Genomic DNA, 15,000 nt, shown 5'->3' with positions numbered 1-15,000 from the left:
GTCGCAGCTGTGGGAAAGAAAGTGCGTTTCGATACCATACTGCCTAACACAGTAGCACCACCATGGACGTCCGTGGCCTGGACCTTTACTGTTGACGGGGTGGATAACCCCATAATAACATCCACTACCATAAACAAAACTGGACCGGCGTATGAAGGCAGGATCACCCTCTTCATCGAGACGGGGTCTCTCGAGCTCAGGAACCTGGCTCTGAATGATAGTGGAGAATACAAAGTTAGTATCATAACAGGTGTCGGGGACCAAATCACTGGATCCACCACACTGCAGACACTTGGTGAGCAAATGTTTCTTGTCAGTAATAATTGGGATGGTTTGAAATGTCAAAGGTATAAGGTGAAATTCACATTATTGTGGCAGGCGAACACAAAAGTAGCATAAAAGGAGTCCCATAAAGATGCAAACACAAATATTATCATACAACAAACAGACATTGGGCAACACAAAGAGCAACTTCCTTTAAGCAACTGAGGTTCCTCTTTGTGAACTCAACAGTGTCAACATTTTCACATTCAATTTATAATGACTTAAGGTCCCTATAGCTTAGTCAAAATGTGATTCTGAAGAATACTTTGTGGAGCACAGTGTCAATCGGGCTTTACCTCCAGCGGCCCCAAGTCAATTTGAGTTTGGGACCCCTGGTATAAACCAAATGCATTTTGAATACACTTGAGTGAGTTCCGTTGGAATGGGGAAGTACTTACAACATACTCTTGTGTTGTAATATTCAACTCTGCGGGATTATTTAAAGTGACTATTTGAATGCACCCTGTGGTGAGGAATTATATAAATTAGACTCTTAAAACTATACTGCATACTGCAATCCTCATATAATGCCTTGGAGCATTTACTTAACTGCAAAGGGCGCCAGGCATCGATTAGAAGTAAGATGTTTTTTTTATATGGGAGGCCTTTGTTTTTACAAATGTGTGCATTTTATCATAATACCATTATATATGTCTTAATCATTTTGCAAATTAATGATACATGTTGGAATTCATGCAGCCCCTCTATGAACCGCAGTTCCCCAGTACCAACGGCACACATGCAGCCCCAGACCATGACGCTATATCATCATGCTTGACCGTCTGCAAGTATTGCCAGCCATTAATACAGCAATGGCTTTCTGGGGATAGTAAATCTATATGGCTTTTATCAATACTCCACCAAATTTCAGCTTTACAGGTGTCTTCTTTGAAAGGAAAAAATAGACGTGTGTATATATAGGGTGTGTTTATTATAGGGATGTCCCGGTCCAGGTTTTTGCACTTCCGATCCGATACCGATATTGTTTTTGCACTTCCGATCCGATACCGATACTGACCGATACCGATACTGACCGATACTGGCCTATCCGAGCATGTATTAAAGTTTAAAGTTATTTAGCCTACTTAGTTGTCAGAATCATGTTGAAAAGGGTTTTAGTACTCTTGATAACAACTAGCCAGCTGAATTAGGGGAGTTTGAATAATACACAATGGTTGGTAACAAGAAACTGACCTGTTTATTCAAGGATAAACACAAAATAGACAAAATTATACATGACAAAGAGAAATGGCATCATTGAACTAGGGCTGGGCGATATGGCCTTTTTTTAATATTGCGATCATTTAAGGCCATATTGCGATACACGATATATATCTCCATATTTTGCCTTAGCCTTGAATGAACACTTGATGCATATAATCACAGCAGTATGATGATTCTATGTGTTTTGATTGATTGATTGAGACTTTTATTAGTAGGTTGCACAGTGAAGTACATATTCTGTACAATTGACCACTAAATGGTAACACCCCAATAAGTTTTTCAACTTGTTTAAGTCGGGGTCCACTTAAATTGATTCATGATACAGATATATACTATCAGATATATACTATCATCATAATACAGTCATCACACAAGATAATCACATTGAATTATTTACATTATTTATAATCCAGGGTGTGGATGTAAGTGTCAAAAAGACAGCCAAAAGAGTTTGATATGAGAATAAATCTAAAGTTAAAATATAGGGTAGAAATGCACCCATTTGCAGGAAATGTAGTCTTGATTTTCAAAATCTTCTTTCAAGGCTTGCATGTCTACATTAAAACATTCTTCTTCATACTGCATTAATATATGCTACTTTTAAACTTTCATGCAGAGAAGGAAATCACAACTAAAAAATCACAAATTTTTTCATACGGTGTTGATGTGGACATTTTTGCCTCGGCATTTTGATGGTGTGGTAGCGTGGCACCGAACGGAGATAAGCGTCTCGACAGACGTTACAATATTTGAACAATGATGACGTAAACTGTTTTCTGTGTCGTGTCCGTGTGTCGAAAATTGTTATGCGCTTATTTTTTTATTTGATTTTGTGCGTGGCATAGATTTGCCGTGGGCAGAGAACGTTTGAGCAGGCGCGCACCTTAGCGGCTGCGCTAGCATCACAGCCAAGGCCGGCCCGTGGCATAGGCCGTATAGGCAAATGCTAAGGGCGCCGTCCATCAGGGGGCGCCACGCCAGTCCCACAAATGTTGGAGGAAAAAAAAAGAACCAAAGTTGGTACTATTATTTCTAAATACAAAAAATAATCCCACGTTAATTAAAATGCAAAGTAAAGGCTATTTAATAGAAATATTATTTGTTACAACATTACGCCCCCCCCCCCCCAAACCCCCCGAGTAGCCCCCCCCCCCCGCACGGTGCGCCCCCTCCCTTCCCGTATCATGACTCTTTTTGGACGTCACCACATCAAAAAATCAACACAAGATGTCAAAACGGCCAAAACTGTCAGGTGCCCAGGGAAGAAAAAAGAGAAAAGAAGAGGAGGAGAAACGAGAAAAGACAGAGGTAGCAGGTAGGTAACGTTAGCCTACATGAAATTATTTGTCTGTTACAGAATGTGATAGTAACCTGGCTTGTTAGCATTAAGCTAATGTTACATGATTCGGCAATTGCTAATCAATAAATAGCTAGTTCTGTTTTAACGTCGGGTTGATATTGTGGAGGGGGCTAAATTGTTATGGAAAATAATAATGTAACGTTAGGTAATTACAGTACTCCCACCTTACATTCCTCAGGGACATTTGTATTAGATCTTTTAAGCAGGTGTTTTTTGTTTACATTGTTATTGCCTTCTGGTTAGCTAATGTTTGCCCTGCAGGTAATAGTCACTTTTCCACCCCTTTATATATTAGGTATAGTTGTAAGTAAAAAAAAAAAAAAAAAGGTCAAAGACAAAGCTATTCGGTTTCTTGTGAGTATATACACTTCACTGCCGATGTGGGGGGGCGCCACCTAAAATCTTGCCTAGGGCGCCAGATTGGTTAGGGCCGGGCCTGATCACAGCTAACGTTAGCCATGCCGCTACCTCTCTGCTGGGAGAGGACGTATACGTATGTGACGTATGACGTGACAGTATGTGACGTATGACGTGACAGTATGTGACGTGTGTAAGAACTTGCGCTTGCTGTCTGTGAGAAGGAGACAGAAGAAGGAGTGGGAAGAGCCTGTCGTGTAATGCCAGCAACTAAAAGCAAACTGCGTGAGAATCCATAGACCTGTGGATGTGTTGAAGGTGTGCTGGAAAATGCGGAACGGAAATAGGGAGCAGCAGAAAAGTGGAATGTATTATTTGAATCTGTGCGTTGGAAAACACGGACCGGTAGTTTTTTTTTAAACTGGATCTGGATCGGCATTTTCCCCTGCCTTGCCGATACGCTTTTTTTGGCAAATATCGGCGGCCGATCCGATCCAAATATCGGATCGGGACATCCCTAGTTTATTAAGTGCAATTCATAGTGGCACAGTGTCTATATACTGTATGTAGATTTTGCATTATCTTTAAAATGAAAACCAACCCTCCTTCATAGCCATCAGGAAGTTCCTTAAGCATTTTTCCTTTTTTTTTCTGCACTCACAGATCCAGTCTCTAATGTAATGTTATTGGTCGACGGCACCGACCTGGTGGAGTTTAACAGCACGGTCCGTCTGTCCTGCTCTTCGTCTGGATCGTCCATCTCTTTCGTCTGGCTGAACAGCAGCTCCGAGGTCATGGCTAGCGACAGAGTTCATTTCACTGACCAAAACGCCACTCTCACCATTGCTGGCGTAACCCGTTATGACCAGGCGGCGTTCGCGTGTCGGGCGTCCAATGCTGTCAGCGAAGGCATCAGTGATCCACAGAATCTTTTTGTCAGCTGTGAGGAACCCACCTTGAGTAATTGAGGACATGGTAATGTTTCAAATGTGCTATCTCATCTTTCAGTTGGTCCGGATGATGTACAGCTTAAAGGACCTTCACCGGAACAATACTTTGCCGAAGGATCAAACATCATCCTTTCCTGCTCTGCTGAATCCAGACCACCTGCTGGCTTTTCCTGGGCTCTTAATGGAGTGCAGCTATCGCACATCGAACCAAACCTATCGTTGATAAACATTCAGGAAAACCAGAGTGGAAATTACAGCTGTTTGGCTTCGAACAGCAGAACTTTAAGACACAAAGCATCGCAGCCCCTGTCTATAAATGTGCTAAGTAAGTCTTACAGACTTTTTGGGGAATTTTGCCTAACGTTATGAAAGAAATGACGACGGATGTATTTTTTTAATGCGTTCTAAGTAGTATATAAATGCGATCAAACTTCTGCTTACAATGGAGCCTATGTGAGGCGATCTATTCTGCTTTTAAAGCCCTTAAAAAAACATCCAAACACCTCCATTAAGGTTGTATATACAGTAGAGATGCACGGAAAGGCAATTATTTCATCCGCAACCACATCAGAAAGTCGTCAACCATCCGCCATCCACCCGATGTAACATTTGATCAGAACCGCACCCGCCCGCCATCCGCCCGCACCCGCCCGTTGTTATATATCTAATATAGACGATGCAAGGCATTAGTGAGGTTATAAAGCTTTTGCCTGTTAAAGAAAGGAGACTGATCCAATGCAGCACAGACATTCGCGTGCCACGCTGTCACGACCCAGACGCACACCAGTGCGCAATCATATGGGAGCCGCGCTGAGCGCACCTCCAAGCGCGTCTCGCTGCCGGCGACGGCCGGGTATGGGCCCGACGCTCCAGCGCCATCCATTTTCAGGGCTAGTTGATTCGGCAGGTGGGTTGTTACACACTCCTTAGCGGGTTCCGACGTCCATGGCCACCGTCCTGCTGTCTATATCAACCAGGGTGAGCCCCACCCCTTTCGTGAGCGCACTGCGCGCGGAGTGACCCCTGTTACGCGCCCCCGGCAACAGGGGTGGCGGGCAGGTAAGCTGCGCGGGCGGAGCGCGCGGAGTGACCCCTGTTACGAGCCCCCGGCCACGGGGGTGGCGGGCAGGTAAGCTGCTTACCTGCTGCGCGTGACGCCGGCCGCGGCGAAGGCGGACGAGGCGGGGTGTCGGTGCGGTGGGCGCGGTGGTGACCCTGGACGTACGTCGGGCCCTTCTCGCTGATCGCCTCAGCTACGGCTCCCGGTGGGGCCCTCTCGGGGGAAGGGGCCTCGGTCCCAGACCCCGGCGAGGCGTCCCTTCTCCGCTCCGTAAAAGTGTCCATCTCTTTTTTTTTTTTCTTCTGTTGTGGCATATGCTGCAGGTGCCTGCTCGTTTTTCGTATGTGGGTAACAACATTTAACTATGTATATATATTTACCAATTGGTTTAACTGCCACCCGCCTGAATCTATTTAAAATCAAATTTTTTTTTATTTCAACCGCCCGACCCGACCCGACCCGACCCGCGGATAAAATCTAATTTTTTTAAATTTCATCCGCCCGATCCGCGGATAATCCGCGGACTCCGCGGTTGTGCCCGCAAACCGCGCATCTCTAATATACAGTACATGATGTAAGTATATATGTAATGTAGTAACATACAGATTTATAATAACATTTAATATTTACCGTATTTTTCGGACTATAAGTCGCAGTTTGTTTCATAGTTTGGCCGGGGGTGCGACTTATACTCAGGAGCGACTTATGTGTGAAATTATGAACACATTAGCGTAAAATATCAAATAATATTATTGATGTCATTCACGTAAGAGACTAGACGTATAAAATTTCATGGGATTTAGCGATTAGGAATGACAGATTGTTTGGTAAACGTATAGCATGTTCTATATGTTATAGTTATTTGAATGACTCTTACCATAATATGTTACGTTAACATACCAGTTGCTTATTTATGCCTCATATAACGTACACTTATTCAGCCTGTTGTTCACTATTCTTGATTTATTTTAAATTGCCTTTTAAATGTATATTCTTGGTGTTGGCTTTTATCAAATACATTTCCCCAAAAAATGCGACTTATATATGTTTTTTTTCTTCTTTATTATGCGTTTTCGGCCGGTGCGACTTATACTCCGGAGCGACTTATACTCCGAAAAATACGGTACGTGTTTTGATAATTTTAAGCATACGTGGTGCAAATAATTTTCAAAAACGCATCACGATATTCGCTTTTTTTCAACATCACTGATTAATACTCACTGTAGACTTTATTAGAGCCAACAAACATAATAAATCATCACTTACTGTGCAATGTCTGCTGTCATTAGGATGCCGACTGGTAGAATCTTGTTATATTCCCGTTTTATATGAAAAATGACTCAAAATCCTAAGAAAAAGGGGGCGGAACTAAGCATCTTTTCGTGTCGTTCCCACCATTTCCGGGTAAAAATTGGCTGTCAAAGTGTGACAACTTGTCAGAATACGTCCTCATGTTTCCTTTATCCAGGTGAGAGGCATGATTTATGATCTAGATTAAAGTTTGACGAGCAAAAGAAGCAGCTGATTAGACGATCATGTCAGCGTTGGCACACAAGCTTGTGATCTCCGCGCAACTATAAATAATTTGTCTGCGTTAGCACTTATAATAACAATTACACTAATACTCGGTTAACATTCAAGTCACAAAATGTAAATGGAGTATTTCTGGCGCTTTTTGAAAGTTTTTGTTATTGGGTTTTATGGGTGGAATAGAGTACCTCCCATTGGCTCTGCTGTAAGCGGACTTTTATTTACGTTTATTTAATCTTTAGAATGCATTAAAAAAAAAAAACATCCGTCATGTCTTTCATAATGATTATGAAAGACTGACAAAATTCCCCCCAAAAAATCAGTTTCCCTTTCAGTAGATTACTGTACATACCAGGAAAAATGCAGTATTTTGCAGTAAATGCAGTGAAAATGCAACATTTTCCTTCATTTGAATACATTTAATTATTATTATTATTATTATTATTATCAAAACCACACTCAAAGGTTTGGAGACACCTTCTTATTCAAAAGTGGCTCAAACTTTTAACTTGTGATATAGAGCAATATAATGGTTTTAATTAGCCCTTGTTGCTAGGCAAAATTCAAAAGCATCAATCACAGGTCAATATAAAATCCAAACTTGGCAAATGTAATAACGCACAAATATATTCATCCAGAGAACATCTTGGACGCATCAATCGTGGTGACGACAAGTCAGCCGATTGAGGGGATGGCGGTGAATCTTACCTGTGATGCAGCTGGCTCAGTCTTCACCAGAGAGTGGAAGAAGAGCGGCTCAGCCCTGGTCCTGGATGACCACATGGCGCTGCACGAAAAAGGCAGAGTCTTGTCCTTCCGCGCTGTGAGGAGAACCGACAGCGGCCCGTATTCCTGTAAAATAAGCAACCCCATCAGCATGGATGACGTCACATACGACATGGTCGTTAACTGTAGGTAACTGCTAATGCAACTGTTGTTTTGTGACATACAACACAGTACATGAATGCAATAATACTACTTTCTAGTAAGTATGAACTAAGTGTGATTGCACACGACCTCAGAGATTCCTCTATACATGTAAAAGCCAGTAAATTAGAATATTTTGAAAAACTTGATTTATTTCAGTAATTGCATTCAAAAGGTGTAACTTGTACATTATATTTATTCATTGCACACAGACTGATGCATTCAAATGTTTATTTCATTTAATTTTGATGATTTGAAGTGGCAACAAATGAAAATCCAAAATTCCGTGTGTCACAAAATTAGAATATTACTTAAGGCTAATACAAAAAAGGGATTTTTAGAAATGTTGGCCAACTGAAAAGTATGAAAATGAAAAATATGAGCATGTACAATACTCAATACTTGGTTGGAGCTCCTTTTGCCTCAATTACTGCGGCGTGGCATGGAGTCGATGAGTTTCTGGCACTGCTCAGGTGTTATGCGAGCCCAGGTTGCTCTGATAGTGGCCTTCAACTCTTCTGCGTTTTTGGGTCTGGCATTCTGCATCTTCCTTTTCACAATACCCCACAGATTTTCTATGGGGCTAAGGTCAGGGGAGTTGGCGGGCCAATTTAGAACAGAAATACCATAGTCCGTAAACCAGGCACGGGTAGATTTTGCGCTGTGTGCAGGCGCCAAGTCCTGTTGGAACTTGAAATCTCCATCTCCATAGAGCAGGTCAGCAGCAGGAAGCATGAAGTGCTCTAAAACTTGCTGGTAGACGGCTGCGTTGACCCTGGATCTCAGGAAACAGAGTGGACCGACACCAGCAGATGACATGGCACCCCAAACCATCACTGATGGTGGAAACTTTACACTAGACTTCAGGCAACGTGGATCCTGTGCCTCTCCTGTCTTCCTCCAGACTCTGGGACCTCGATTTCCAAAGGAAATGCAAAATTTGCATGGTTGGGTGATGGTTTGGGGTGCCATGTCATCTGCTGGTGTCGGTCCACTCTGTTTCCTGAGATCCAGGGTCAACGCAGCCGTCTACCAGCAAGTTTTAGAGCACTTCATGCTTCCTGCTGCTGACCTGCTCTATGGAGATGGAGATTTCAAGTTCCAACAGGACTTGGCGCCTGCACACAGCGCAAAATCTACCCGTGCCTGGTTTACGGACCATGGTATTTCTGTTCTAAATTGGCCCGCCAACTCCCCTGACCTTAGCCCCATAGAAAATCTGTGGGGTATTGTGAAAAGGAAGATGCAGAATGCCAGACCCAAAAACGCAGAAGAGTTGAAGGCCACTATCAGAGCAACCTGGGCTCTCATAACACCTGAGCAGTGCCAGAAACTCATCGACTCCATGCCACGCCGCATTAACGCAGTAATTGAGGCAAAAGGAGCTCCAACCAAGTATTGAGTATTGTACATGCTCATATTTTTCATTATCATACTTTTCAGTTGGCCAACATTTCTAAAAATCCCTTTTTTGTATTAGCCTTACACAATATTCTAATTTTGTGACACACGGAATTTTGGATTTTCATTTGTTGCCACTTCAAATCATCAAAATTAAATGAAATAAACATTTGAATGCATCAGTCTGTGTGCAATGAATAAATATAATGTACAAGTTACACCTTTTGAATGCAATTACTGAAATAAATCAAGTTTTTCAAAATATTCTAATTTACTGGCTTTTACCTGTAGAGTATAGTACGTCCAAACAGTGTAACAGCCCTCATTGCTAGAACTTAACAATATTCTCTGTTGCAGATGGGCCAGAGTCTGTCAAAATATGGGGACCGACGGAGATATACGTGGAGCAGACTTTGACGTTAACCTGCTCTGCTACGTCTGTTCCATCTGCCACCTACACCTGGACTTCTCAGAATCAATCAGAGATACACAATAGCTCCACATTTGTCAAAAGCAACGTTGACTTTTCTGACAGTAAAAGCTATTCCTGCATTGCATCAAATATTATAACTGGAAACTATGCATCTGCTGAACATAAGCTGGCTGTAATAGGTAAGAAGGTTACTGAAGGAGCCAACAGATTCAACCACATGGCAAGAGAGATGATTAATTTGCTGTCATTGTACCCGAACAGAGGCGAGTACATCTCCGTGCGGGGCTGGTTGTATAGTCGGAATCGTACTTGCAAGCTTAGTCATCTGTGGAGCAGCTGCTGGTGGAGGATACTACATTTACAATAAACCGTAAGTATCACATCCTGTCAAGCAAAGGTGTCGTTTAAAAAATGTCTAAAAAGAGAGACAATAAAATAAACATTATTACAGGGTCATAATTATTGTGAATAAAATAACTATGGTTTTCTATGGTATCTACATTACAGCATGGCAGTGACGTGCAGTCACTAGAGGCAGGTGAGGCGGGGCCTCACCTGCCATCATGGAAAGAAAAAAAATGTAAAAAGAAAAAAAAAAAATTAAATTGTTATATGTATCCAGTGATTATACTATAAGGTTATTTTCCATTTAACTTCACCAGTTTTAGATTATTTTTATTCAAAATCGCTGAATTTTCACATTTGCCGTTCAAATACTGAGAAGAGACGGTGCGGTGATCAGCAGCCATTTGAGGCACGTCACTCAGTGCCTCAACATGGATTGCGGACTCGGCTAACTGCTGTCCTGCTGTGCAGTGAGACTGTATTGCTATATGAACTATATTATACATTTCCATAATTTAGTTAGCTGAGGTATATAATGTACAGTGTATTTTGTCAACAACTGTATGTGTGTAAAGTATTTCTTGTGCTGAGCGATCATAAAACGGCTGCAAAAGACGCACTGGCTGAGGCTCGCCTCCTGCACCCCCGCCGTAGAATTGTTATATCAACTAAAGCCCACACTTAAACTTTCCACGTGCAAGATTGAATCTATTTTAAAAAATTATTTCATAAGAAGCCAAAAAGTGCAAAAACAATAATGTTGGTGTTGGAGGAGTTGTGAATGACTGCAGGGACACAACATTAGATACACCTGCAGACTGCAGGTGTACCTAATTCACAACTCCTCCAACACGAACATTATTGTTTTTGCACTTTTTGGCTTCTTATTAAATAACTTTTGTAACCTATTTTCATGGGCTTTCCTCTTTGTGATGTTAAGTTCCTGTTATGCGCTGTTATACAGTATATGCCTTGAGCTCTTATTTTGAAGGCGCTAAGAGCGGAAGTGATGTCACGTTGCGGAGGTTTTTGAAAGAAGGTAAATAAAGTGGTCCTCGTGTAAACTGGAGCCTCCGTGTTTGTTATTTTGTAGTTTCATACAGTATAGGCCACATTTATAAACCCTCGGTTACACTTTTTTAAATAGATTCAATCTTGCACGTGGAAAGTTTAAGTGAGGGCTTTAGTTGTGGACTTAATTTCTAAGTAAAGGTAAGACCATAATAACGTTTTTTTTATTAAATGTGCTTTTTTGTGTGCTACAGTTTGTATGTGTAAAGTTAAAGTTAAGTTAAAGTAGCAATGATTGTCACACACACACTAGGTGTAATGAAATTTGTCCTCTGCATTTGACCCATCCCCTGGTTCACCCCCTGGGAGGTGAGGGGAGCAGTGGGCAGCAGCGGCGCCGCGCCCGGGAATCATTTTTGGTGATTTAACCCCCAATTCCAAGCCTTGATGCTGAGTGCCAAGCAGGGAAGAATGCTGGTATGAGCTTTTAAACATAACCCGTTAACTGCTGCCAATCAAATGGTGAATAAGATACTCTTTAGGGTTCATATGTTTGTAAATCTGACTGTGATGAAGTCAGTGCCTCACCAGTCATCAACCTCACCGCACATCACTGTTCTGCAGTAGGGTTGTCCTGGTACCAACATTTTGGTACCGGGACCAAATACATACAGTACAGGCCAAAAGTTTGGACACACCTTCTCCTCATTCAATGTGTTTTCTTTATTTTCATGACATAGTACATCAAAACTATGAATGAACACATGTGGAGTTAATAACTGAAAACCGTCATGACCTGTGGTCCGGATCATGTTTTTGTTATTTTCTGTTAGTTTTAAGACTCAGTTAGTTCCTGTTTTTGTGCACCCTTGTTTATTTTAGTTACCAGGGCGACCTATTAGCTTCACCTGCCTCTGGTGTTCGGGACGCACCTGCTCTAATTAAGAGACCATTATTTAAGCCTGACTTTGCCAGTTAGTCGTCCTGGCGTCATTGCTGGTTTTCATGCGTTATCATAGTTCATGCTGCTCGTTTCAGGTCTGATTCCTTGGTTATGCTAGTTGTCATGCCACAGTCTCATGTTTGTTTTCTTGCTATGCCATAGTTCATGCTAAGTGTTAACATCTATATTTTCTGCGTCAAGTGTTTTGTTCTTTAGCCTCTCGTGCGTACGGCACACTTTCCTTTTGTTTTTGTCTTTTGTGATGTGTAGGATTTTGAATAATTAAATACGTTCCTACCTTCAAGTCCGGTCCGGAATAGTCCGTTTGCATCCTGGGAGAACAAATCTCACAGTAAGCTGCGAAAAACCCCTCGTTATGACAAAAACATGTTTTATATTCTAGTTTCTGCAAAATAGCCACCCTTTGCTCTGATTACTGTTTTGCACACTCTTGGCATTCTCTAGATGAGCTTCAAAATGTTTTTCACTTCACAGGTGTCATAGTTTTGATGCCTTCTGGGACAATCTACAATGTAAATAGTCATGAAAATAGTCAAAAAAAAACTTTTTGGCCTGTACTGTATGTATGTTTAAGTGAGGGCTTTAGTTGCGGGGCATGGACTTAATTTCTAAGTAAAGGTAAGACCATAATAACGTTTTTTTTTTTATTAAATGTGCTTTTTTGTGTGCTACAGTTTGTATGTGTAAAGTTAAAGTTAAGTTAAAGTAGCAATGATTGTCACACACACACTAGGTGTAATGAAATTTGTCCTCTGCATTCGACCCATCTCCTGGTTCACCCCCTGGGAGGTGAGGGGAGCAGTGGGCAGCAGCGGCGCCGCGCCTGAGAATCATTTTTAGTGATTTAACCCCCAATTTTAAGCCTTGATGCTGAGTGCCAAGCAGGGAAGAATGCTGGTATGAGCTTTTAAACATAACCCGTTAACTGCTGCCAATCAAATGGTGAATAAGATACTCTTTAGGGTTCATATGTTTGTAAATCTGACTGTGATGAAGTCAGTGCCTCACCAGCCATCAACCTCACCGCACATCACTGCAGCATGGTAACATGGTACAGCAACTAATTTTGTTGAATGCAAGATTTTTACAACATTCACAAATGGATCATGCAATCATTTTTAAACAGGAAACGGTCAAAGAATCGTACCAGCAGAAACACCTCCACCAGAACAGGTAAGTCTGATATCCATTCTTAAAACAAGACAACATGTAGTATGTATGCATTGCACTATGTATGCCTTTTAATACAGTTATTGTATTGGATGTTATTAGATGACGTACATTTGTGTTGTTTTTCAAGCACGTTGCAGTTTATTTCTTGTGTTTTGTAGTTGGTGGAGGCCAAGACGGCACAGCAGACACAAACAATGAGGTAAATATTTTCAGTTTGCATTCATGCAGAAAAATGAGCATCTCAAAATTGCTCATACTTGCCAACCCACCCGGATTTTCCGGGAGACTCCCGAAATTCAGCGCCTCTCCCGAAAACCTCCCGGGACAAATTTTCTCCCGAAAATCTCCCGAAATTCACAACATAAACAGCATACCTGCCCAATAACGTTATAACTGTAGAATGATGGAGGGCGAGTTGTTGGTTTCTTATGTGGGTTTATTGTTAGGCAGTTTCATTAACGTCCTCCCAGCGCGGTAACAACACACAACAACAGCAGTCACGTTTTTGTATACCGTAAAGCAGTTCGTCTGCCGTAAACAGCAATGTTGTGACACTCTTAAACAGGACGATACTGCCATCTAGTGCATTTGATGAAAGCACTTTTGTGCGTGCCACACAGAATGCATCATCATGTTCAGCATGGTTCGAAAAATAGTGACAGAGAATAGAACAAGGATGGACAATTCAACCCTTAACTCAACAATGAGTAGATGAGTGTTATGTGTGTGTATATGTGTAAATAAATGAACACTGAAATTCAAGTATTTCTCTTATTTTTATATATATATATATATATATATATATATATATATATATAAATATGTATATATAATAAGTAGTACAATAAGTTATACAATAAGTAGTACAAGTATTTATTTTATATACATATATATATATATATATATATATATATATATACACGTATGTATATATATATATATATATATATATATATATATATATATATATATATATATATATATATATATATATATATATATATATATATATATATATATATATATGTCTTAATAAGGTTATCCAAAAAAATAGTGCTCGATACCGTAGTAGAGCGCAATATATGTATGTGTGGGAAAAAAATCACAAGACTATTTCATCTCTACAGGCCTGTTTCATGAGGGGGGGTGCCCTCAATCATCAGGAGAAAATCAGGAGAAAATCTTCTGATGATTGAGGGCACCCCCCTCATGAAACAGGCCTGTAGAGATGAAATAGTCTTGTGATTTTTTTCCCACACATACATATATATATATATATATATATATATATATATATATATATATATATATATATATATATATATATATATATATATAGCTAGAATTCACTGAACGTCAAGTATTTCTTATATATATCTATGAAATACTTGACTTGGTGAATTCTAGCTGTAAATATACTCCTCCCCTTTTAGCCACGCCCCCGTCCCACCCCGACCACGCCCACGCCCACCCCCCTCCCCCCACCCCCCGAAATCGGAGGTCTCAAGGTTGGCAAGTATGAAATAGCTACACATTGATATATATGAAGTATAGTGTAAAAAAACTAAGTAATATGCGACAGAATAAAACTAGAGGACAAATACAGTCAGCATTATTATGTAAACAAAAACAAGAAAACGTAATAGGTCTGTGGGCCAAGAAAGGACTACGAAGAAAAGTGCATGTTTGAGATAACATCTGTAATGAAACTGTGTGCGGTGGTCATACTTGCCAACCTTGAGACCTCCGATTTCGGGAGGTGGGGGGCGTGGTCGGGGGTGGGGCGGGGGCGTGGTTTGGGGGCGTGGTTAAGATATATATATATAAGAAATACTTGACTTTCAGTGAATTCTAGGAATATATATATTTTATTACATATATATATATATATATATATATATATATATATATATATATATATATATATAAATAAATAAAAGA

The 15,000-nt window shown here is 40.8% G+C and overlaps 1 protein-coding gene across 1 annotated transcript in view; it reads left to right on the top strand.

The window, feature by feature from the left end:
- Positions 1-15,000, top strand: part of LOC133594551 (cell adhesion molecule CEACAM1-like) — a 20,686-nt gene that overhangs the window by 2,448 nt on the left and 3,238 nt on the right. The window contains exons 2-9 of the mRNA XM_061947370.1: positions 1-295; positions 3,929-4,207; positions 4,274-4,540; positions 7,444-7,716; positions 9,491-9,745; positions 9,828-9,936; positions 13,013-13,059; positions 13,218-13,258. The exon at positions 1-295 is cut by the window's left edge and continues 41 nt beyond it. Of these exons, the coding sequence (XP_061803354.1) occupies positions 1-295; positions 3,929-4,207; positions 4,274-4,540; positions 7,444-7,716; positions 9,491-9,745; positions 9,828-9,936; positions 13,013-13,059; positions 13,218-13,258 (1,566 nt within the window). The remainder of the gene's footprint in view (positions 296-3,928; positions 4,208-4,273; positions 4,541-7,443; positions 7,717-9,490; positions 9,746-9,827; positions 9,937-13,012; positions 13,060-13,217; positions 13,259-15,000) is intronic.

The sequence above is a fragment of the Nerophis lumbriciformis genome, linkage group LG04, assembly GCF_033978685.3.
Source record: "Nerophis lumbriciformis linkage group LG04, RoL_Nlum_v2.1, whole genome shotgun sequence".
In the NCBI taxonomy this organism is placed as follows: Eukaryota; Metazoa; Chordata; class Actinopteri; order Syngnathiformes; family Syngnathidae; genus Nerophis; species Nerophis lumbriciformis.
This window is presented reverse-complemented; position numbering and strand designations above follow the sequence as displayed.